Source organism: Vulpes vulpes, chromosome 11, assembly GCF_048418805.1.
Source record: "Vulpes vulpes isolate BD-2025 chromosome 11, VulVul3, whole genome shotgun sequence".
NCBI lineage: Eukaryota > Metazoa > Chordata > Mammalia > Carnivora > Canidae > Vulpes > Vulpes vulpes.
The window spans coordinates 70,465,412-70,491,186 of NC_132790.1; the positions used below are offsets into that span (position 1 = coordinate 70,465,412).

Below are 25,775 nucleotides of genomic sequence, written 5' to 3' on the forward strand. Positions count from 1 at the left end.
CCTCCCTTTTATTGGGGGGGAGTGTCTATTGTTATTAATAATTGGGGTGTTTTTTTCTTTTAACTACCTGGTTCACTTAACTACAACTTGTACCTGCCCTTTTAAAGCACTTGTGTTTGTTTGAAGATTGATATAATGTGTAATGTATGGTAAAGGGACATTTTTTGATTGAAGAGGAGAGAAGATAAGTATTGGTATTGAGAAATTCCAGGGGATCCCTGGGTGGCTCAGCGGTTTGACGCCTGCCTTTGGCCCGGGGCGTGATCCTGGAGTCCTGGGATCAAGTCCTGCGTCGGGCCTCCGGCATGGAGCCTGCTTCTCCCTCTGCCTGTGTCTCTGCCTCTCTCTCTCTATGTCTATCATGAATTAAAAAAAAAAAAAAAAAGAAAAGAAAAGAAAAGAAAAGAAATTCCACTGGGACTAATACATTTTTAGAGGAAGGGAAAAAGTCAATAGAAAAATTAGAATTTAGATTCCACTAGCAACCTTTTCTGACAATAGAATTGTTCTGTGCTGCCAACATTTTTCTTATCCTCTGACAGATTTCTTTTTCATCTTCTTCGTTGGTGGCATGTGGTTAAGTGGCTACTTCCTTTAAATTTTAACTATCATTAAAAAAACCCTTTGAAAGAAAGATTCAGTGATATCATAAAGTCACAGGAGACCACAATATGCAGAAAGAGTAGAATCCTATGATAGATGACACTAGATTAATCATAAATTCAGATGTAGAAAACCTTTTAAAATAGTCCATAGTGGGATGCCTGGGTGGCTCAATGGTTGAGTGTCTGCGTTCAGCTCAGGGCGGGATCCTGAGGTTCTGGGATTGAGTCCTGCATCAGGCTCCCCACAAGGAGCCTGCTTCTCCTTCTGCCTATGTCTCTGCTTCTCTCTGTGTGTTTCTCATAAATAAGTAAAATCTTAAATAAAATAAAGTTGCTGTCCAAAGTTGCTGACATAGGAGATATCACACCATAGACGATCAGTGTGACACAAAGCTCTCCCCTTACAAATACAGGCTGAGAATTTTTCTATTGCAGTTGTGTTGAAAATATATTTTATAAAGGAGACGCTCCTGGCTGGATCAGGTGGTAGAGCATGTGACCCCTAATCTCAGGTCATCAGTTTGAGTCCCACATTAGGCATAGAGCTTATTTAAATATATGTGTGTGTGTCTCTTAAGAGAAGTAGTTCTCATAGAAATAAGTGATAAATATTGTAGGGAAGATTTGGAAGGATCTTAGGTATACCACCACGAAATAATGGCTGCATTACATAAATGATGATTATTTCTTTACTGGTAAAACATAGCGTATTGCTCTGGAAATCACTGTGTTACTACTTTGCTACAATAATGGTAGCAGTAAAATTTTTTCTGTCAGCAGATTAGTGTTTGGGCTGATTTGGGGTCATAAAATATTATAGACTTGGGGTGCGTGGGTGGCTTAGTCAGTTAAGTGTCTCTTGGTTTCAGCTTGGGTCTGATCTCAGGGTCATGCTGATCAAGCCCTGCATGGGGCCCTGTGTTGGGCTGCACTCAGCACAGAGTCTGCTTGAGATTCTCTCTCCCTCTCCCTCCCAATGCTCTTTCTCTAAAATAAATAAATCTTTAAAAAAAAGAAAAAGCAAACTTAAAAATAGAATCTCTGCCCCTCCCACCTTGGCTTGCACACTTGCGTGCTCTATCTCTGTCTCTCTCTCTGTAAAATAAATAAATATTATAGACTGAGGAAATAGAGTTATGGAAAGTTTGTTGCTTAATATCTTTAGTGTTGGTTAAAACATCCAGTACAGTTGTAAAAACACATGCATACACAGAAAGGTATGTGGCAGCCCTTTGAATGCTTATCTGAATTTTTTAAAATATTTTATTTATTTATTTATTTATTTATTTATTTATTTATTTATTTATTTATTTATTTGAGAGAGAGCATGAGCAGGGTTAGGGGCAGAGGGAGGGGAAGAGGGAGAAGCAGACTCCCCACTGAGCGGGGACCCCATTGTAGGGCTCCTTCCCAGGAGGGAAGTATCATCACCTGGCAGACATTTAACTGAGCCACCCAAGTGCCTCTGAACTTTCTTGGTGTAGTATTTTCTGACTTCAAGGAGTTGTAACATCCCTTTTAGTCAGAGTTATTGCATATTCTACACTTCTAAGTAAGAAGAGAATTGAGGGAAATAAGGTGATGGAGATGGCAAAAGACAATATAGAAATTTAAATTCTCTTATCAGGTTATTCTTTTGTGTTCAGTGAGCTTTTTTCCCTTTCTGCTCTGGCTTTTGGTACCTTGACTTCTGGAAAATAAAAGCTTCAGGGAAAATTAGAGAGAATGTTACCCTATTGTGCTCTTCCTTGGATGTGTTAGGATGAGCAATTTTTCTAGCATTAAGAAGTATGACTCCGCTCACTTCCTGATCCCAGCCTCAGGGATCCAGCCCCTCAGCAGGGAGTCTGCTTCTCCCACTCCCTCTCCTCTCCTGCCCACCCCACCTTGCTTGTGCTCTCTCTCTATCAAATAAAATCTTAAAAAGAAGAAGAAGAAGAAGCAGCAGCAGCATGACTCAAAAAGAAGTATGACAGAGAGCCCATGTGGAGACTGAAATCCAGTTTTTCACTCTCCTGAGAAAAGCCTCATGGCAATAATAGCATTAATGTTCCTCTAAAAAATCATGTACATTCTCTGAATTTTTATCTTCGTGCCTCTTTTTTTTTTTTTAATTTTTACTTATTTATGATAGTCAGAGAGAGAGAGGCAGAGACACAGGCAGAGGGAGAAGCAGGCTCCATGCACCAGGAGCCCGATGTGGGATTCGATTCCGGGTCTCCAGGATCGCGCCCTGGGCCAGAGGCAGGCGCCAAACCGCTGCGCCACCCAGGGATCCCTCTTCGTGCCTCTTTAAATTTTTGCTTGTTTGATTTTTTTCCAGGTAAATAGCAGGCAGTGTCTTTCAAGGATTGGTTTCACCTAGGATTTGATTCAGATTCCTGTAGACTTAATTAGGGTTCAAATATTCTTTGTATAAAATGTTTCTTTTGTTTTGAAAGAAAAACGTGTATTTATATCTACATGTGTTCTTACATTTACCTAGATTACCTCTGCAAAAATGCATAAGAAACCGTTAATACTATTGCTTTAAGGGAGCAAATGGGAGACTAGGAATGGGATTTAGAAGGATATGTCTTATTGTATATATCCTTTTTTATTTTTGAAATTTTCTCCTGTGTGTGTATGGTTTATAGAAAGAAAGAAAGAAGTTGATTCGAACAGTATACAGTTTCACAGATCTTTTGTTCTCTTTACAGTGATCTATCCTGAGAGAAGATGGGAAAGGGCTGCAAAGTTGTGGTCTGTGGCTTGTTATCTGTGGGGAAGACAGCAATTTTGGAGCAGCTCCTTTATGGGAATCATACTATTGGTAAGATTATTTTTCTCTAGTTTCTCTATAGGTTCTGGGAACTGCTCATTGGTCATGCTAACCTAAAGATGGGTGATGATGGTACACAAAACTGACATGTAATCCAAAAGGACTAAAGGGTCGAAGAAGTCAACAAAGATTGAAAGGCGAGGGGGCAGTGAGGAATAGGGGAGAGAAAAAAAAAACTTTGTTCTTGAAATTCAACAGTATTTGCTGTAAGTTACAACAAGCAGGAAAATGTGTGTGTGTGTGTGTGTGTATGTGTGTGTGTGTTTGTTCTTGTGTATTTACATAATAGTGGTCTCAGAGTCACAGAATCACTAATTTAAGTATGCCCTGAATGACAATCTCATTCAAGTTTGGAACATGACTTTCCAATATTGCTATTTAAGTTTTAAAAATGAGGGTGCCTGAGTGGCTTAGTCAGTTAAGTGTCTACCTTTGGCTCAGGTCATGATCCTGGGGTCCTGGGATGGAGCCCCACATCTGGCTCCCCTCTCAGCGGGGTGTCTGCTTCTCCCTCTCCCTCTGCCCCTCCTCCAGCTTATGCTCTCTCACACCCATGGTGAGCACATGCTCTCTTCTCTCTCTCTCAAATAAATAAAATCTTTTTAAAAAGTTTTAAAAATGGAAGAAACCGTTATTTGCTCTAATATGACCTAATTTTGTGAATTGGATTATTTCATTCATTTTTTCATTCATTGAGTTAAATAATTAGTAAATACTTACTGTATGGTACAGACTGTAATGAGGCCTGCAAAGGTACAGAAGTGAAGAAGAACACATCTCTGGCTTTAAGGATATCATTGTTTAGTAAGACAGACATTACAGGTTAGAATGAAATGAGGTATTAGATAAGTAGAACCATGATCTTCAAAGTATTTATCTTTGGCAAGTAGCTCAGGGGACGTTTCTATCTTACTTTTATTAGCCATCTTGATGAGCTCTACTTTTCTTCCACCTTCCCAAAATAATATTTAGCAATTTTGGTTAAATCCATATTTAGTTTTTATTATGATACTGATGCCTGCAGTTCTCAAATTTTTGGTTTCAGAATCCCTCTTGTTACAAATTCTGCACTATTGTTTTGTTTTGTTTTGTTTTTCTTTTAGAGATGGAGGGAAGGGGCAAAAGGAGACGGGGAGAGAGAATCTTAAGCAGGTTCCAGACGGGGCTCCATCTCACAACCCTGAGATCATGACTTGAGCCAAAATCAAGAATTGAATGCTTAACTGACTGAGCCACCCAGATGCCCCTGCATTATTGATTCCTAATTTTTTTACTTCTCAATTCTAATTTATGCCTATGCAAAAATAAATTATGTCTAGAGAAAATCCTTTACCCTCTTATAACCTCAAACAGGTTTTGTTTATGTAGGCTTTATCATTCAATATTTTTACTTTGTTAGAAATTAAAAGTAAGAAATTTTTAAAAATACTCATTTATTACTTAAAATAATAAACTTATCACATGGTCAGATAAAATTTTTATGAAAATTATATTTTCAAAAGATTTAGTGAGAATGAGCATTGATTGACATTTTTTTGAAAAATCTAATATGCAGCTTACTTAGAAGGTAGCTGGATGATCATATCTACTTGCTTTTGTATTCAATTATGGTATATTTTTTTAGTTGAAATATATGAAGAAAACCTGGTCTCAGTCAGATAAATTGTTGGAAGAAATAGGAGTATGTTAATAGCCTTTCCAGATAATTGTGAATATTCTTTGCTATTTCACTAAAACCCAACAAGTGATGGTTACTTAAAGCTTATTGGAAACCACGTCAGTGAACTTTTCCTACTTCATTACAGTAAAATCTCATTATCTATCTTGAACTATAAGTGGAATTTTTATCCAACAGTTGTTTTTAAACATCATAAATTGGTCATTTGAAAAATACTGGCTCTTGGTAATAAGCAGATCTTCCAAGTCATATTTGCTAATATCATCACCAGTCATCAGTATTGGGAAAATGTCAAGTTCATGGTAATGGATACAATTCTCATTTTCACTTGAAAGCTCAAATTTTATCATTGACAACAAATACTACTGATTATATTCCTTGAAAACGATAGGCTCCCTTTATTCGTTTTGAGAAAACATCTATCAAATATCCCAAATAACAGTTTCCTGTCATTCCTTTAAAAAAAACTAGTTTGCAACTCAAACACAAGAGCTTTTCCTCCAACTATCACAATTCATTCTGTAGAATATTTGCATACTTCCCATTAATCATGTAGAATATTTTTTAAAATGTAAGTATGTATACTCAAAGATTGAGATTTAATGAAATCAGTAATTTTTATTGTTTCATCAAGGACATTCTTAACTCAAAATGACATTTTCCCCCCAAACTTGCAGTATGAGATGGTGAAGAATACAACTACTAATAAATACAGTTGATGCTCTGCCTAGCAGTTTTACCCACCATTGCTTTTGTATCATTAGTGCAAATGTCAGCCCAAGTGGAAAAGACAGATATTTTTGATTATTATGAAAATAGTTTTGCCAACATGGATTCTTTGAAAGGAGAAATCGAGGTATCTTTAGACCACACTTTAAGAACTGTTGGTGCATGTAAATATTCTCAGCTGAGCAATGTACTGTACATATGATTGTTTCTTTTGTTTTTTTCTGGAGGTTAATATTTGCTTTGTCATTTCTTTAGTTTTATTTATACCTTTTGCTAATTCTTCCCCATATACACTTGGTTATCAGTTTTTTACAAAGTCAGCTACATCAGATAATCTTTTTTTTTTCTCCTCCCCTTGGAGATACCCTTCTAGGAGTTAGTGATCCTCTTATCTAGGCTATTACACAGCTATTACCATGGAACTTTTCTTTACCTTTCTTCTTGCGTTTGAATTCCTGTTTGTTTTTAAATTAAATTATTTATTTGAGATGGGGAGGGGCAGAGGGAGAGAGAGAATCCCAAGCAGATTCTGCAATGAGCAAGAAGTCTGACATAGGGCTAGACTCTGCAGCAATCCTGAGATCATGACATGCTCCCAAACCAAGAACCAGATGCTAACCAACTAAACCACCCAGGCATCCCTGAGGCATCCCATTTCTTAGGTCTCGTCATCTTCTTTGGGTTTACGCCCTCTTGGTGGAACATATCTTCCACCATTCCATTATTAAAAAAATAATAAAACATTTCTTTGTGTAATCTCCACACAGGTCAAAAAGTAGAATATTGAAGGCACTCCAGTAGTTGCTCATATTTCTCTCTCAATCACAACTCATCACTTACCTTGACTTTTGGTTAATCGTTCCCCTCTTTTTTTTTTTTTTAAGATTTTATTTATTTATTCATGAGACACACACACACACACACACACACACACACACACACAGGCAGAGGGAGAAGCAGGCTCCATGCAGGGAGCCCGATGTGGGACTCGATCCCAGGTCTCCAGGATCAGGCCCTGGGATGAAGGTGGCATTAGACCATGGAGCCACCCAGGCTGCCCCCTTCTTTTCTTTATATAGTTTTTCCATCTATGTATGTATCACTGAATGACATAGTTTATTTTTTGCCTGTTATTGATTTTATGTCAGTGGAATCATACTGTATAAATTCTTCAGTTTCTGGCTTCTTTTGCTTAATGTCATATTTGTAAGATACATTTGTATTGTAGATAGCTGTGGTTTAATTTTTTTAAATTTTTTATTTATTTATGATAGTCACACAGAGAGAGAGAGAAAGAGAGAGAGGCAGAGACATAGGCAGAGGGAGAAGCAGGCTCCATGCACCGGGAGCCCGATGTGGGACTCGATCCCGGGTCTCCAGGATCGCGCCCTGGGCCAAAGGCAGGCACTAAACCGCTGTGCCACCCAGGGATCCCCGGTTTAATTTTTCATAAAGGCTTAGGATATATTCTATTGTATACCTCAATTTATCTCTTTTTTGATAAACATTTTGATTAATTCCAGTTTGGGCTATTAGAAATAATGCTATTATGAACTGTCTTTTACTAATTTAGCCCACTATTATGTGGACAATTTATTTTTAACATTTTATTTATTTGAGAAAGAGATGGAGAGAGAGTGCAGGTACAGGGATGCAAGGCGGGTTGGGGAGGGGGCAGATAGGGAGGGGAAAGGGACAAGCAGACTCTGTGCTGAGTGTATGTGGAGCCGACCTATGGGGCTTGATCTCACTACATTGATATCATGACCTGAGCCAAAATCAAGTGACAGCTGCTTAATGGACTGAGCCATATGTGGACAATTTCTGGGTTATATATGTAGGAATGAAATTGCTGGTTCATAGAGGATGTGTTTTTTCCATTTTACCAGATTCTCTTGCTTCCAGTGTTGCTTTTGAGAAGCTAGGAGCCATTATGATTCTTGATGCTTTGGATGTGGAAGCTTTTGCAGGCTCTTTTCTTTGTCCCCAGTGTTCTGAAATTTCACAGTGGTGTATCAAATTAGTTTTCATCCGTGGTAGTGGGTACTCAGTGGGCTCTTTCAATATGGAAATGTGTGTTCTTCAGTTCTGAATTATTTTCTTGAGGCTTTCCCTTCTCTATGTTCTTATTCTTTCTGGATCTCTTCTGGATGCTAGACCTTCTGGATGAGTCCTCTAATTTTTAAATTTCTCTTGTTATTTTATCTCTTATATTTTGTTTCGCTGAGTTTTCTTCATCTTTATATTCCAGCCTTTCTATTGAGTTTTCATTTCTTAGTAACTTGTTATTTCATGGATACCCTATTTTATCCCCCTTTTAGTAAATATTGGGTAGTGTTTTTGTTTTCTTTGCATAGTCTTTTCCCTCTAAAGTGCTTTTTTCTGATTTTTGGTGTCTCATTTCCTCAAGTATCTGGTATTCCTTGGTTATCTTTTCTTAATTAAGAATGGAGAACGAAAAAGCTAATTGAAAGCTCTAAGTGTGAGAATAGGGTTTATGACTTGGAGCTTCACTATAAAGTGATCTGGTGGGGCATTTGTTGGAGGAACCCTAGATATTAGTATATTTAGGAATTTTCCTTTTTCACTGCCAGATTCTTCTGCCTAAAGGTTAAAGACCCGGCTGCCAATATTTTGAGAGTAGAAAGAGTGTGTCACTTAACTGCCCCCTGTTTTCACTATGGAACTCAAACTCAAGCATACTCTGTTTCACCCTCTCCAGAGATTGCACCATTAGTCTTCTGTTGGTGTGGGGGAGGTGTAGTTGCTCAGCAGCATAGAATGGGAGAGATCTAGAGGGTAGTGGGAAGAATCACGGCTTTAGTTGATCTGTAAAGTTATAAAATATCAAAAGGTCAACATTTAAGGGCAGGGAATGTAGTGAAGGAAAATCAGACTGGCTTTTGGTGGATAAAATATCCACCATGACAACAGTCTTTTTTTTTGTAATCAAAGCCCAATACGTTTGTCTTAATAGAATAACCTTTAATTTCTTTAAGGTAGCTTAATTTACCACAGGATGATACATATACTCAAACTTAGAATAATTTCCCCTTAGTAAACATTGAATATATTCCTTAATAAAGAATTATGGTGGTAAAGGAAATTTTTCAGTTTTTCATGTTCCAGTGTGTTTATCGTTACTTCATTTTCCTTTCAACCTAATGCTTTATGGAGATTTTATTTAATACTTACAGATATTTCAGGTAGGGTACCTTTAACAAATCGTTTTACAGATTTTAGGTTGTTTACGAAAACTATAATAAGAGTTCTCAAAAACTTATACACGCATACCTCATTTTATTGTGCTTTATTGATACCGTGTTTTTTACAGATTTAAGGTTTGTGGTGACCCTATGTTGAGTTGAGCAAGTCTGTTGGTGCCATTTTTTCCAATAGTGTTTGCTCATTTTGTGTCTGTGTGTCACATTTTGGTAATTTTTGCAGTAGTTCACACTTTTTCATTATTATTTTTGTCATGTTGATGTATGATCAGTCGCCTTTGATATTACTATTGTAATTGTTTTGGGACATCGTGAACCATGCCCATATAAGACAGTGAGCTTAACTGATAAATGTTGTGTCAGTTCTGACTGCTTTACCAACAGACTGTTCCCCCATCTCTCATTCTCCCCTCAGACTTCTCTATTCTCTGAGACACAGCAATATTGAAATTAGGCCACTTAATAACCCTCTGGTAGCCTTTAAGTGTTCAAGTGAATGGAAGAGTTGCACATCTCTCATTTTTAAATCAAAAGCTATAAATGATTAAGCTTAGTGAGGAAGCCATGTTGGAAGGCAAGATAGGCTGAAAGCTAGATCTCTTGCAGCAGTTAACCAAATTGTGAATGCAAAGAAAAGTTCTTGAGGGAAATTAAAAGTGCTGCTTCAGTGAACACACAAATGAAAAGAAAGCAAAACAGCCTTATTGCTGATATGGAGAAGGTTTTAGTTGCCTGAACAGGTGATCAAAGCAGCCACACAACATTCCTTTAAGCCAGCCACAACATTCCCTAATCCAGAGGAAGGCCCTAACTCTTTTCAATTCTGTGAAGGCTGGGAAAGGTGAGGAAGTTGAAGAAAAGTTTGAAGCCAGCAGATGTGGGTTCAGGAAGTTTAAGAATCTATTTCCAAAAAAAAAAAAAAAAAGAATCTATTTCCATAACATTAAAGTGGAAAGGGAAGTATCAAGTGTGGTTGTAGAAGCTGCAGCAAATATCCAGAGGATCTAGCTAAGATACCTAATGAAGGTGGTGACATTAAACAGCTTTTCAGTGTAATTGAAGCAGTCTTATGTTGGAAGAAGATGCCATCTTGAACTTTTTATAGCTAGAGAAAAGAAGTCAGTGCCTGGCTTCAAAGTTTCAAAGGACAAATTGACTCTCTTGTTAGGAGCTAATGCAGCTGGGGCTTTTAAGTTGAAGCCAGTGCTCACTGACCATTCTGAAAATCCTTGGGCCCTTAAGAATTATGTTAAATTTACTCTGCCTGTACTCTGTAAGTGGGAAAACAAAGCTTGGATGATAGCATGGTTTACTGAGTATTTTAAGTCCACTGTTGAAATGTACTACTCAGAAAAGAAAGAGTCCTTTCAAAATATTATTATTCATTGACAGTGCAGCTGGTTACCCAAGAGCTCTGATGAAAATGTACAACAAAATTAATGTTTTTGTTTTTGTTTTAAAGATTTTATTTATTCATGAGAGACACACAGAGAGAGGCAGACACACAGAGGAACTCGATCCCAGAACCAGAATCACGCCCTGAGCCAAAGACACCCAACCGCTGAGCCACCCAGGCATCCCAAGATTAATGCTTTTATGCCTGCTAATACAACATCCATTCTGCAACCCATGGATCAAGGAGTCATTTTGACTTCCAAGTCCTACTATTTAAGAAATACATCTTGTAAGCCAAAGCTGCCATAGATAATGATTCTTCTGATGTATCTGGGCAGAGTAAGTTGAAACCTTATGGAAAGAATTCACCATTCTTGATGGCATTAAGAACATTCACGATTCATGGGAATAGGTCAAAATGTCAGTATTAACAAGATTTTGGAAGAAGTTGATTCCAAACCTCATGGATGTCTTTGAGCAGTTCAAGATCAGTGGGGAAAGTAATAGCGGATGTGGTAGAAATAGCAAGAGAACTAGAGTTAGAAGTGGAGTGAGCCTGAAGATGTGGCTGAATTGCTACAATCTCATGATAAGTTTTTTTTTTTTAAGACTTATTCATTCATTTGAGAGAGAGAGAACACGACGACAAGGGAGCGGCAGAAGGAGAAGCAGATTCCCCGTTGAGCAGGAAGCTCACTTGGGGCCAGATCCCAGGACCTGAGATAATGATGTGAGCTGAAGACAGATGCTTAACCAACTAAGCCACCCGGGTGCCTCTCATGCTGCAACTTTAACAGATGAGAATTTGCTTCTTGTGAATGAGCAAAGAAAGTAGCTTCTTTTTCTTTTTTTTAAGATTTTATTTATTCATGAGAGACACAGAATGAGAGGCAGAGACACAGGCAGAGGGAGAAGCAGGCTCCCTGCCAGAAGCCTGATGCAGGACTTGATCCCAGGAGCCTGGGATCAGGACCAGAGCCAAAGACAGACATTCAGTTCTTGAACCACGCAGACGCCTCAAGAAAGTAGTTTGTTTATTTTAAAGATTTTATTTATTTATTCATGAGAGACTGGGAGGGGGGCAGAGACACAGGCAGAGGGAGAAGCAGGCTCCCAGTGGAGAGCCCGATGTGGGACCATGATCTCCAGGATTACAACCTGAGCCAAAGGCAGACACACCCAACCACAAGCCACCTAGGCACCCCAAGAAAGTAGTTTCTTGAGATAGAATCTACTTCTGTAATAATGTTGTGAAGAATTGAAATAACAACAAAGGATTTAGAGTATCACATAAAGTGAACTAATAAAAGCTGCAAGGAGGTGCCTGGCTGGCTCAGTTAGAAGAGTGTGACTCTTGATCTCATGGTTGTGGGTTTGTGCCCCATGTTGGGTGTAGATTACTAAAAAAAAAAAAAAAAAAAAAAAAGACTTTTAAAAAGCAGCAAGGTTTGAGGGGATTGACTCCAACTTCTCTCTTTCTCTCTCTCTCTCTCTCTTTTTTTTTTTTTTTAAAGTGAGCTCTATACCCAGTGTAAGGGCTTGAACTCATGAACCTGAGATCAAGAATTGCATGCCTTACCAACTGAGCCAGCCAGGTGCCCCAGATTGACTCCAATTTTTTAAAGAAGTTCTGCTGTGGGTAAAATGCTATTGTACAGTATCATGTGCTACAGAGAAATTATTTGTGAAAGGAAGAGTCGTTTGATGTGGTATACTTCATTGTTCTGTCTTAAGAAACTGCCCCAGCTACCCCAGCCTTCAGTAACCACCACCCCGACCAGGCAGCAGGCATCAACAGCGAAGCAGTCCCCTCCACCAGCAAGAAGATTACAACTCCCTGAAAACTCAAGTGGTGGTTAGCACTTTTTAATCAGTAAAGTATTTTTTAATTCAGGTATGTACGTTTTTTAGACCTGATGCTATTGCACACTTAATAGACCAGTATGAAAGGGAGGTACATGCAAAGTGATGTCCAAACGCTGAAGGAGCCAGAAGACTGGGGGAACAAAAAGCCAAGAAGTCAAGCTTGACAAAAAATGGTTTATTAAAAAGGGACTTGCAGACAGAAGTGTGTCTTGGGTAGCTACAAGTAGATGTCTGCAACCCCATCTCCCATAAGACCTGCTTTTACAGGGATGCCTGGGTGGCTCAGTGGTTGAGCATCTGCCTTTGGCTCAGGTCATGATCCTGGGGTCCTCAGATGAAGTCCTGCATGGGGCTCCCCATGGGGAGCCTGCTTCTCCCTCTGCCTATGTCTCTGTATCTCTCTGTGTCTCTCATAAATAAATAAAATCTTAAAAAAAAAAAAAAAAAAAACCTGCTTCTACAGCCATAGAGGCTGAGGAGTACAGGCTGGGAGACCACCTGGGAAGGAATGTTTGAGAATCATAGCTGTATGTCCAGAGTAGATCAAGGACATTATGACCCAAGGGTCTACTTAAGGGTATGATTAAACAGAAGGAGGGATGCCTGGGTGGCTCAGCGGTTGAGCGTCTGCCTTTGGCTCGGGGCATGATCCCGTGGTCCCAGGATTGAGTTCTGCATCGGGCTCCCTGTGTGGAGCCTGCTTCTCCCTCTGCCTGTGTGTGTCTCTGCCTCTCTTTCTGTGTCTCTCATGAATAAATACATAAAATCTTTAAAAAAATAAGTTAAACAGAAGGAATGTGGGGGCAGGGGTGGGAAACTCTGCTTAAGAAGGCTTCTGGTCACAGAGCAGTCATCATGGTGGATTTGTCCAAGATGGTGTTAGTTTGGCTCACACACTCCACCCCTCAAATCTGGCTCTTAAAATCTCCCATGCCCCCACCTCTTCTGCAGTAGTCCCTGAGCCATCAGAGAGCGGGTCTTGGCAATAGGGTCCTTTGCCATACTGTGTTCAAGTTGAAGGCATAAACCACAGCAGCAGTACAGATAGCAGCAGAGACCTATCAAAAGGGGAGCAAACCGCATATCCAGCATGAATCCCGTTGTAAACCATCCACATGTATCCATGTCCATTGTAGGAAAGGGTTTCCTTTACCATAACAAGAGAAGCAGCAGGCTTAAAGGATAAAAGAATAAATTGCTTAGTAGGCACTTCTCTGGGGGAGATCCTCTCCCTCTATTGATGATGGTAGTGCCTTTGACCTTTGTCAGGAGAACAGAGCTGGCCTGAGGTACATGAGCAGTTGCAACACACCAGACATGTTACCGGGGCCAAATGCCTGTCTGTACATGTAAATTAAAGGTGGTGCAAACAACCATGTTACGTAAGCAACTATAATGCCTTTCAACATGGATGCTTGTCTGGAATGTGTATGTGTTGGCCCCAACTCCAGCAAGAACAATGGGGACCACCTTAGCCCTCTGGGACATTTTTCACTCTGGCAAGAAAGAGCCTATTATTCTGGGGGAAGTTACTATTCTAATCCTGTTTAATCCCTTCTCCCAAGAGGATGGGCTGAGGAGCCTGGAACCACAGTTGTCCTGGCCTGCTATTAACTCAGTAACCAGGGTCTCAGCCTCGTTTTCTGGATGGCAATAGTCCTAAGCATGCTGGTTTGTTTGTTTTTTTTTAAAGATTTTATCTATTCATGAGAGACGCAGAGGGAGAAGCAGGCTTCCTGCAGAGAGCCCGATGTGGGACTTGATCCTGGGTCTCCAGGATCATGCCCTGGGCTGAAGGTGGTGCTAAACTGCTGAGCCTCCCAGTATGCCCGGCATACTGGTTTTGGTACCTAACCACACATTTGGGGTGGTGCCACAGATGGTCTCAGTGGAACTTAACAAGTGTATGGCTTCTGGCAAGAGTTGTCTATCTGTGCAACTATGATGCCTGTAAGAGAGCTCTGAGTTGAGCTTTAAGAATGCCATTCTTCTTTCCAGTTAGGCTGATGGCCTGGATTAAAGGGTAAATGAAACCACCCATGTATGTCCTCGCACCACATCCAATGAAATGTGTTTCCTTATCACAATCTATCCTTTGAGGATATCTGAAGATGACACTAAGTTTTTCTAGGGCATGGATGGTGGCATTTTGATTGGCTCTCACAGAGAAGGGCTTGGTTGAGCCCTGGCTGTATCCATACAAGTTATAGTGTTCTTTTTACCTTGACTCATGGGTAGAGGGCCAGTATAATCAATTTGGCAGTCCAAAACCAGATGGATTGCATGATGTATGTGTCTTGTGTGTGGAACTACAAGACCACTTACCTAGGTCTCAAATGGGAGCAGATCAGGCAATTGCTGATGCTGCTAAGATGTCAGTATAGCACAGGGGCATGCCAGTTCCCTTCGTTATATTTCAACCAACCTTAGCATTGCAATGCCCACTGTGCTTATAAAAGCATGCAGCCAATTCTGAACTTTGCATGGAGGTAAGGGCCCTGATTTTTGCTAAGGTGTCTGCCTCAGTATTCCCAGTGGGTGAGACACGCCTATGCCTGAGACATGGAAAACAGTATGGGAGGCAGCAGGGTCCTGTATTTCATATATTCTTCCATAATTTTCCCCATAGTGGTTTCTGTAAAACTTCCCAATCATCCCAAGCCCATTGGGCCCTTATGGACAGCCTAACTATCCATGTAGAGTGTAAGAGGTCAGGGTTCATACATACATACCATCTAGGCAAATGCCCGTTGGCTGCTTTTATTATCTGCAGCCTCAAACCAGAAGGAATAGTAAAGAAAGCATTGTGGAGGGTGCCTGGGTGGCTCAGTCAGTTCAGCACTGACTCTTGGTTACAGCTCAGATCATGATCCTCAGGGTTGTGGGGATCGAGTCCTACATCGGGCTCCATGCTCAGCAGGGAGTCTGCCTGAGATTCTCTCTCCTCCTCCCTTTGCTGCTCCCCCGACTTTTGTACTTGCTTGCTCTCTCTTTCTCTCAAATAAATAAATAAAATCTTAAAAAAAAAAAAGTATCGGCTAAATCCAAAACCACATGGTAAGAGCCAACACCATGTACCATCTGTTCAGTAATTTGGGTAATATTAGGGACAGACTTATTTAGTTCTCTACAACCCATGGTCATTCTCCAGGTGCCATCCGGTTTCTTCACATGCCATACAGCACTATTAGTGGGATTTTGTGTTGGTCTGATTATTTGTACTCTTGGTAATTCCCATATAGTGGCAGATATTTCCTTGAATCCTCCTAACAACCAGTATTGCTTTACAATTATAACCTGAGGAAGGGGTAACATAGGATCCCAATTTCCATTTCCCCTTAAAGAGAGTTCTAATTACTTTAAATCAAAAGTAAATTCTCCTACAGAACTTTGTAGTATTTTTTCCCCCAGAAGAATATCTATGATTAATATATTCTCCAGTTTTGGAGAAATGAAAACCTTACAAGGTGCTTTTATTCTCAAGCATGCTGTTGTGCATTTCACCCTTAAGCTTTTCCCTCGGTAACTATTGGTGGCTGCCCCGGTGCCTGAATGCCATTCTGGATTGCCATGAGTTAGGGTGCATTCTGCTCTGGTATCCACTAAGGCCATGGTTTTTTGCTTATTTTTATGGTGTCCAGTAAATTGTGAACTGTATGTGGGGCCTCCAGGTGCCCCCTATGGCTCTCACATGGAAGCAACGTTGGTCCCAACCCTGGTCTTTCAGGCGAGGGAGTACCTGGCCCTGGTAAGAAGTCACTTGTGGCTGAGGTTTTTTTCTTCCAGGGGAGGCATGGAGGACAGTGGCCTAAATTGCTGAGCAGAAGTAAACTTCTATAAAGCCACTAGAATAGCATTTAGTTGGCTGGTTGTCTTTTCTCTGTTTATGCCCACTGCCAGCATGTCATGCTATATTTGCTTTTGGGTTACCCTAATGTCACCTTTGTTTTAGATTAACCTTCCTATTTGTAATAGTTTTAATTACATATATGATTTAAAATTCTTAAACCTCAGAAACATTAATTTCTAGTAAAAACTAAGCAGTGGGGAACGGTTACACCAGCATTCTTCACTTAGCAAAACTTTAAAGTTCCAAAGCACCAAGAAGATTTGGGAAGCTAGTTAAAAAGTTTACCTAAAACTTTTTATTTATTCAGTCTGTGTGTTCCTAACAATTATGTTTAGATGACCTCTGAAAATTTCATGAAACCTCAAACAAAGTCAACCAGCATTCTAAGTTATTTTTGCTGACAAATTGGAATAGATAGACATGAACTTAACGGGTAAATTTGATGCTTGGAATTGTATTTGATGTTGATAACTCTGAAGACATGCTTGTTTTAATTAAACCAACAAACTCAGAACTTTAAGAAAGATTATCTTAGATCACATGAACTTAAAAGACATTTGGGTTAATTTTTATTATATATGAGAATTTAAATTGTATAAGCACTTTTTTATGCCAATTAAGTAGAGCCTTTTTTTAAAAACAAATTTTAGCAGTACCATCCAGAAGTAGAAAATATTATATAACTATAACACATACTTACAGACACACATAAACATTCAGATACAAAGACTTTATAGCTTCTGTTTTAATATTACTGCCATGAAATAGGTACAAAACTCACTCATAAATGTTGGATCTAAATTTGTTTTTTTGGTGTGTGGAATAAGGTAAACTGTCTAGGTGACTTAAGCTTTTTCCACTTATATTTGGGGAATACATTTAAGATTTATATGTCCTTTTAACAGAAAACCAATTCTAATTTTTCACCAGCTTATGATTAATATTAAACCCATTTTAATATAAATTCATTTTAATCTTAGCCAGCTTGACCACACATAAAATTCCTCTCCATATATTCCTTTTCCACAAACCTTATACAACAACTTCTGATTTTGTCTTTTTTTTTTCCCCCCCTCTTCAGACCACCAGATGCTCTTTAGGACATTACTTTTTATTTCTCAATAAAAAAGCATCTCCATTTTTCATACCTTCTATGGAAAACACCTCCTACTTCCCTGGCGTACAGAGCTGTTTCCCATGAGTTCCATGGTTTAGCATCCCACGCTGGCTTCAAGTGATGGCTGTAATCCGAGGTTGCCACATTTTATGTTCCCCCTGTGTGCACAAAGTGACAGACCCACTGAGGTCTCAATTTGTGCATCCTTAGTTTAGATAGTACCTACCAAGTTAGAAGCCAAAAGGGATGTGGCTAGTCTCCTGTCCTCCATTTGTAATTCTTTCTTCAACTGCCTTTCTTCATTTCTGCCACTAGCCAGGTGTTGGTGTCCACTTGAAGGGCCCACAGGAGCAGCCAGCCCACCATAGCCACTGCTTGGCAGCCTTCCTTATCCCAATGGGTCATGCGACTTTGTAGTAGTGCTGTAATCCATTTGGCATTTCCCCGGGTGTCCCCGTCCTCATGCAGCAATCCACAGGCATCAAGCAACCAGATTCGGCCTTCCTACATTGATGTAGTCTGCTACCCCAGGGTTCCCCCAACTGAAGCTTTATTCCCTTGCCCATTCTTCAGTCTGTGGGCTCCGCCTCCTTGGCTCACCAATTGTTCTGTGAATGGGAGGTGTATGCAAAATAATCTTCAAAGGCCAAAGGAGCCATTAAAGACTGAAGAAAAAGGCCAAATCCAGCTTGACAGAAAAGTGATTCATTAAAGGGGCTTCTGGACAAAAGTCTCTCTTGGGCAGCTGCAGGACAAGTAGATCTCTGCAACCCCCACCTCCTAGAAGACCTGCTTTTACGACGCTAGAGGCTAGGAGTACACGCTGGGAGACCACCTAGGAAGGTATGTTTGAGAATCAAGAGTCCTATTTCCAGAGCAGATCAAAGACGTTATGCCCCAGGGGGTATGCTTAAGGGTGTGACTGAACAAAAAGAAAGAGGGGGGGGGGGCAGCCCGAGAGGCTCAGCGGTTTAGCGCCGCCTGCAGCCCAGGGCCTGGTCCTGGAGACCCGGGATCCAGTCCATCGAGTCCCGCATCAGGCTCCCTGCAAGGAGCCTGCTTCTCCTTCTGCCTGTGTCTCTGCCCCTCTCTCTGTCTCTCATGAATAAATAAATAAAATATGAATGAATGAATGAATGAATGGAAAGAAAGAAAGGAAAAGAAAAGCAGGGAAGACTGGGCTCTAAGACTTCAGATCAAAGTGGTCATGGCAGATTTATCCAAGACAGCATTTATCTCATTTATGCAATAGTGTAAACATAACTTTTACATGCACTGGGAAGCCAAAACTTTGAGACTGACTTTATTGTAATACTTTATTGCAAAGGTCTGGAACAGAACCAGCAATATCTCTGGGATATGTCTGTATGTTTTATTGATACAGGATGTTATCCACATGATTTTATTTTTGGATATAGCTCACATTTAAATATGAAGATAGTTCCTGGGACTTACCTTATAAGCCTCTTCACTGTTGATTAAAATTCAAAGTGTTAATCTCCCCTTAATTCCCTTATCAACAAATGATTATTGAATACTTGCTGTGTACACAGTGGTTTCTCTCAAGGATGCAGGACCAGTTGAAGAGACAGAAATCACACAAATGCAACAAAGGGGGTGGCTCAGTGGTTTAGTGCCACCTTCAGCCTGGGGCCTGATTGTGGAAACCCGGGATCGAGTCCCGTGTCGGGCTCCCTGAATGGAGCCTGCTTCTCCCTCTGCATGTGTCTCTGCCTCTCTCTCTCTCATCTCTCATTAATAAATATTTTTTAAAAAATGAAACAAAGGAAAATGCATTTTAAAAGGATCACTCAGGCCAGAAGAAAACAAACTTGGACATCAATTATGAGATGATCTTATTCATTTCCTCATTCAGCAAACACTTCTTAAGGACTTCCAATGTATATAAGTCATTTTGTTAGTCCTCAGAGCTATAAAGACATTAGCCACAGTCTTGGCCCCGAGAGTTTACAGTCCAGCTTTTGAGGGGACAGATAAGGAAACATTGAAGTATAAGTATTATGTTTATAACATAATATAAACATTGATATTACTGGTACAAGGCACAGTAGAAGCAGAAAATTGGGAAGGGGATAATCAGGAGAGGATCCATAGAGTTGACATTTCCGTGAAATTTGAGGAGATTAGTCTTTTACCAGGTGTTTACTGAGCTAATTGCGTAGTTCAGGTGAAGATAACAAGCCAACAGAAATGAGGGAGGCAACGGATTAAGCAGGTGTTTCTGCAGCAGAGTGGCTGATTTTTGATAACTTTTCTTGGTCAGCAAGAACTCTGAAGATTGCCCAGGGAGATGACGATCAAGGGAAGAAAGCAAGGAGGACAAACAAGCATGGGGAGGAAAGATAAATTTTGTTAGTTTGAAGTAGTTACATGACATTCACATATAAATGCCCAGTAAGTACTTGAAGCAAAAGCCTGGTGCTTGGGCCCAGACAGGACATAACAATTTTTGAGTCCCTTAAACAGACTCTGGAAATACTGGAAGTTGTATAGAATAAAGGCAGCAAAGTGACCCCAGGTTCTGTCTTCAGCTCTGATGGAGAAGAAAATGGAGCTACTTGTTGAAGCTTTTTTTTTTTTTTTTGGTATATTTTTTTATTGGAGTTCAATTTGCCAACATAGAGTAGAACACCCAGTGCTCATCCTGTCGAATGCCTCCTTGAAGCTACTTTTAAAATCAGCCTTTAACTCTCCAATTTCAGTACTAAGTTCTTGGACTCTGGTAACAGTTACTTTTTAAAAATGCCAAATAGTGTTATTGCCAAATTTTTTTTTTTAAGATTTTATTTATTTGAGAGAGAGAGAAGACAAGCAGGGAAGGGGGCAGCAGAGGGAGAGGGAAAAGCAGACTCCTGATGCAGGGCTCCAACCCAGTATCATGATCTGAGTTCAGGGCAGATTCTTAACCAACCAATCCGTTCAGGTGCCTTTCATTGCCAAACTTTATTTCTATTTAGAGGAAACATATTTTAATACCACTTTGTTCATTTACTATAACAGCTACCTTTTACTTTAAAGATATTTAGTAAATGGAAATATGACTCATATGTAGTAAATAAGGAAACTTCTAGAAAGCCAACTTCTAAAGGACAAGAAAATACCAATTGGTACTGAGTTATCTAAAAAGAATAGTATTTATTGAGATACAATTGAATTAACATTCTATTAATTTCAAGTATATGATGTAATGGTTCAATATAAGAGTAATTTCTTTTTAATCCCAGGAATGGAAGATTGTGAAACAATGGAAGATGTTTATATGGCTTCAGTGGAAACGGATCGAGGAGTAAAGGAACAGTTACATCTTTATGACACCAGAGGCTTACAGGAAGGCGTAGAGCTACCAAAGCATTATTTTTCCTTTGCTGATGGCTTTGTTCTTGTGTATAGTGTGAATAACCTTGAATCCTTTCAAAGAGTAGAGCTTCTGAAGAAAGAAATTGATAAGTTTAAAGACAAAAAGGAGGTAAGTGGGTTTGTTAAAAATGCTATGAATTATAATACTGTTTAAATCGTAGCATGGACTTTGGGGCAGTTACAATATTTAAAAAGCATTAAATTGTATTCAGTTTCTGTAACTGTCATAATATTTTTTTCTTAGCCCAGGAAATACAGGATTTAATGAATTCAGTCAGGACCAGTGTTTGACTTTCTGCTTTTGCTTGTTACCATTTGCAAGTTGAATTTTAATGACACTATATCTCAAGTACTACATAGTTCACTTCATATTCTTTGGGATCACGGTTTCCTAGAGTTCTCTTTGTCTCATTGGCTAAATAGGATTCTTGTTTTTGGCCTTAGTGGAAAATAAATTAATGAATATAAATACATATAAATAAATAGATTGGATTCTACTCATTTATCACTTAGAAATAAGATCCTTACCATGATCTGTAGTCTTAAATCATCTAGCCCATACCTATCCTTTTTGTCTTATTTTTATCATTTTGTTCCTCTGTCACTGTACTCCACGGACAGTGGTTCTACTTTTTGTTTTTTTTACAACATGATTTGTTCCTTTTAAGTCTTTGTTAATTGCTGGTTCTCTCCCTGGAACTCTGATTGCAGCTGTTTCTACAGATCTTCACATGGTTGACACCATGTCATCTAGGAAACCATATAATATATTGGTTAGCAGCACTGGCTAGATATTCTTAACCTAGATTTTTATATTTTATTTATTATGTTAAACTTACTTTGAGATAATTGTAGGTTCACATACAATTTTAATAATAGAGATTCCTTACCCAGTTTCCCCAGTGTTGTACAAAGCTAGTATAATATAAAACCACCAAGATATTTATAGTCAAGACAGAACAGTTCCATCGTTGCAGGGATCCCTCCCATTATTCTTTTTTGCCACACCCACTTTCCTTCTATCCTCACCCTCTTAATCCCAACTAATCTGTTTTCCATTTCTAAACCTTGTCATTTCATGACTTAACATAAATGAACTCGTACAATGTGTAACCTTTTGGTATTAGCATTTTTCACTCAGCATAATTCTCTGGGGGGTCACCGAAGTTATTGCACGTATCAGTAGTTCATTCCTTTTTATTGCTGAGTGATATTCCATGGTATTTATGTATCAAAATTCATTTAACCATTCTTGTTGAAGGGCATCTGGGTTATTGATATTTTATTATTTTGAATACTTATTTCCTATGTGAATAGATTACAATCATAAGGTTCAGTCTTATACAGAGGCAAGTAGTAGATGCGCTCCTCCGACCTGTTTTCCATTTTTCCCACCTAAACAGATAAATGCTGTTGTTATTTTCTAGGGGATCCATCTTATTCTCCATCCTGCCCATCCCCCCCCCCCAAAGTTGAAAGAGTGATTCAGTGAACACTCATATTTGATACTTGAATCTTGGTTCTGCTTCTCAACTTTCTGCCTGTTTCCTTAACCATAAAATAGGGATAATAATAGTACCTTTTTCGTATGATTGTTAGGGAGATTTAGGAAGCACATTCATTCAGCAAATGCTTATCGAACAACTACTACCTGCCTGGAATTGTTTTAGGTAAGGCACTGACAATAGACAACAAATGAATATCATGAAGAGTCAGATGCTATGTAGAAAAGTAGAGCCAGGGTGTGAGGGTACTATTCTCTGTAGGGCAATCTCGGAAGGCCTCCCTGATAAGGTGACTTTTAGCAGAGATTTGAAGGAAGTGATGGAGGGAGCCAAGCCCATGTGGAGGAGGAATGCTCTAGGTAGAGGGACTAGCTGGTGCAAGGATCGGGGGAAGTTTGTTTTACCATGTTCAGGAACAACAGGGAGGCCAAAATGGGCTACGAAGAGTATGGGGTAGGAGATGAGGACAACAGATTGATTTTGAGAACAGGAAAGACATGATCTAGCTTAGGTTGCATTTATTTATTTATTTTCGTGTTTGATTTAAAAAATTGAATAGGTAATGTTTGCACATGGTTCAGAAATAAAAATGACATAAAAAAGGACTATTGTGAGTTCTAGTTTCCACCCCTGTCCTCAACCACCAAGTTCTTTTATCTCAAGCGTACTATTCATTTATCTATTCATTGATTGATTGTAAATTCTGTGCCCAACATGGGGTTTAAACTCCTGACCCTCAGATCAAGAGTCATGATCTAACAGTTGAGCCAGCCAGGTGCCCCTCAAGCATGCTTTTTAAATATTATACTACTTGTGTTGGGCATCCTTCCAAAAGTTTTTCTATATAAATACAAGCAGATAGGTTCCCCACACACACTTGCTTTCTTACATCGAAAGTAGCATAGTGTTCTGCACCTTAATATTTTTCATATAATGTTTAGAGTCCTTTCCATAGCAGTACTCAGATCCCTTTTTTAAAAACTGGTGCATATTCATTGTGTAGATGTATCTTACTTTAACCATTTCCAAATTGATGGACACTTGGGCTTATAGTAATGAGTGCTATTATGAACTATACTCCAATGAATAATCTTACACATTTATTTTTTTGTACATTTTACAGTAGAGTTGTAAGATCAGCCAAAATGGGGTTCTTGAATCAAAGGATATATTGCCAAATTACCTTCCATAGCCATGGTATGAAAGTGCCTGTTTCTTTAGTCTTGACTACAGTGTGTGCTTATGGATTTTGTGAATCTTCTGGGTGAAAATGGTACTTCAGTAGTTTCATTTTCCTTTAATATGAATAAAGCTAAACATCTTTTGACTTGTATTAAAATGTTCACTTTGGCTGCTGTGTTGATAATAGACAACATAGTTGGGGGACAAGGTGAGAAGCAAGGAGTTTTGTGAAATGCTATGGCTCTGGAACACTTAAAACAGTTATCCTTTGAGGAGAAACCACTTTAAAAAGTAGGGAGTGATCAAACTGTGCCATGGTGCAGATCAGATAGGTCAGAAAAGCTGAGGAAAAAGACATGGCCAGCCTTTAGAAACTTGGGACGTCTTAAGAACTATTACAGTAAAACAGTGAGATGAAGTTTGGATGGCCTGGATAGAAGGTTTGTACACAGCAAAGATGACTCTTTGAAGGAATTTTGAGTCAAAAGACTAAGTATATTGTCTAATAAAAGGAAATGAGCTGGAGAAGGAAGTGTAAAAGAGGGTTTTTAGAAGAGAGCTAGTGTTTGCCTGCTAATGGCATGATTCAATAGGAGAAAATTGATGGGGAGAAAAATTGCTGGAGTGACAGTCTTGTCTGGGATAGAGGATGGGTTCTAGAAGATGGTAGATGTGGCGGATGCAGGTGAAAGTGTTGATTGTTTTCTTACTGAAATAGTATGGACATCAGCTGAGAGGTGGGGAGGAAGAGATGTTGGAGGTTGAGAGGGCCAAGGTAGGAGCTGTTAATACTTGGAGAACACCAATTCACTTTTAAAGTCCGTGGTTATGGGAGCCGGGTGGCTCAGTAGTTTAGCGCCTCCTGCCCAGGACGTGATCCTGGAGACCCAGGATCTAGTCCTACATCAGGCTCCCTGCATGGAGCCTGCTTCTCCCTCTGCCTGTGTCTCTGCCTCTGTGTGTGTCTCATGAATAAACAAAATCTTTAAATAAATAAATAAAGTGAGTGAGTGAGTTAGTCAGTCAGTCAGTCCGTGGTTATGGATTGGGACCAGCCAGCAGAGCTGCGTTTTTTTCCTCCATCTATATTAAATAAGGGTATAGACACAGTTCAGTTAATAAATTTAAGATGGAAAGTTGACCAGGTGAATATAATGGGATGATGGCGGCAAGGTAATAAATTAAAAGAATCTGAACTGGCCCAGAAACTGAGGACAGGAGAGGGGCTGAAGGACAGTGATAAAGGTATGAGAGCCAGCGGGACTGTAAGTTCTTCTGGTGTTGAGGATTGTTGCAATCAGAATGTTAGGCATGAACTAGGAAGGTAGAAGTGGGAGTGGGATTCTGGAATTGAGACCATGGAGGGGAGCAATTATAATGGCAAGAGCTAGGATGTGTTCATGGGAGTGAATGGCCGAACAAGTCAGGAGGATGATCAAGGCTGTTTGGGAAAGGTCATCCATGTGGCTAGTGAAGTCATTAGGACTTATGATAAAAGTAGTGCGGTGGTGACCATGAGCCAGGTCTGTAATGAGTAGCAACAGAGTGGGGGGTGGGAAACAGGTAGTACAGGTTAATAGCACCAGCCTTCAATTTTAGCCTTCTTAGAGGACATTGTTGGAGACAGCATTGAGGGACAAGGACACCCCCTACATCCCTTGTGCCCACTGTGGTAGTGAGAATACAGAGCTGAGCCAGTTTCAGCTAGGAAAAGCGTAGAGAACATTCAAAAGCAGAGATGGGGATGTAAAAAGGAGATTTTGTTAAAGTGAAGGGACAACAGGGAGCGGTTTCTGCAACTGGATGGGAGATGGGAGATCAGAGATCAAAGAGATACATGTGAAGATGAAAATGTGGGTGATGAAGAGTAGCAGGAGGGCCTGTGGGGATAGATCCTGTTGAGAAATGAAGGAACAGAAGACTTGCCAAAAAGACCTTAGGGGCCTGTTGTTCCATCCTACCTGGGAGGCATGGTCTAACTGGAACTCAGCTCAGTTTTAAGGCAAGAACACAGCAATGGCTTAAGTGTCCTAGTTCAAAGCTGCTCCTCAAGAGGTTCCTCCTCTAGCAGTTCTTACTGCCCTTCTACTTTCTGTAATTTTTATTGTCTACTTATATAGTCAAAGGCCTGAAAATTGGATATTCTCTCCTCCAGACCTCCCTTACTCCTGGGCTTTGACTGCCTTGTGACCGCTGTGTTCTGGTGGCCTGACACTGCACGGTGTGCAATAAACATTCAAGCTTAAGTGAATGATTGTCTTACCTTTAGTGTAAAATGCTATCGGTCCATAACATTCAACAGATATTAGTGCTTGCATTATGCACATGTCTGTGATCAGAATAATTCCTGTTCTCATAGAATTTAGATTCTAGAGGTAAACTCTCACGGCTCCAGGAATCTTGTTTTTTGAAGTATGTATTGCAG

General features: G+C 39.7%; 1 protein-coding gene across 1 annotated transcript in view; it reads left to right on the plus strand.

The window, feature by feature from the left end:
* The window catches only part of NKIRAS1 (NFKB inhibitor interacting Ras like 1), a 31,277-nt gene that overhangs the window by 4,616 nt on the left and 886 nt on the right, over positions 1–25,775 (plus strand). The window contains exons 2-3 of the mRNA XM_026006422.2: positions 3,305–3,417; positions 20,531–20,772. Coding sequence (XP_025862207.1) covers positions 3,324–3,417; positions 20,531–20,772 — 336 coding nt within the window. The 5' untranslated portion in view covers positions 3,305–3,323. The remainder of the gene's footprint in view (positions 1–3,304; positions 3,418–20,530; positions 20,773–25,775) is intronic.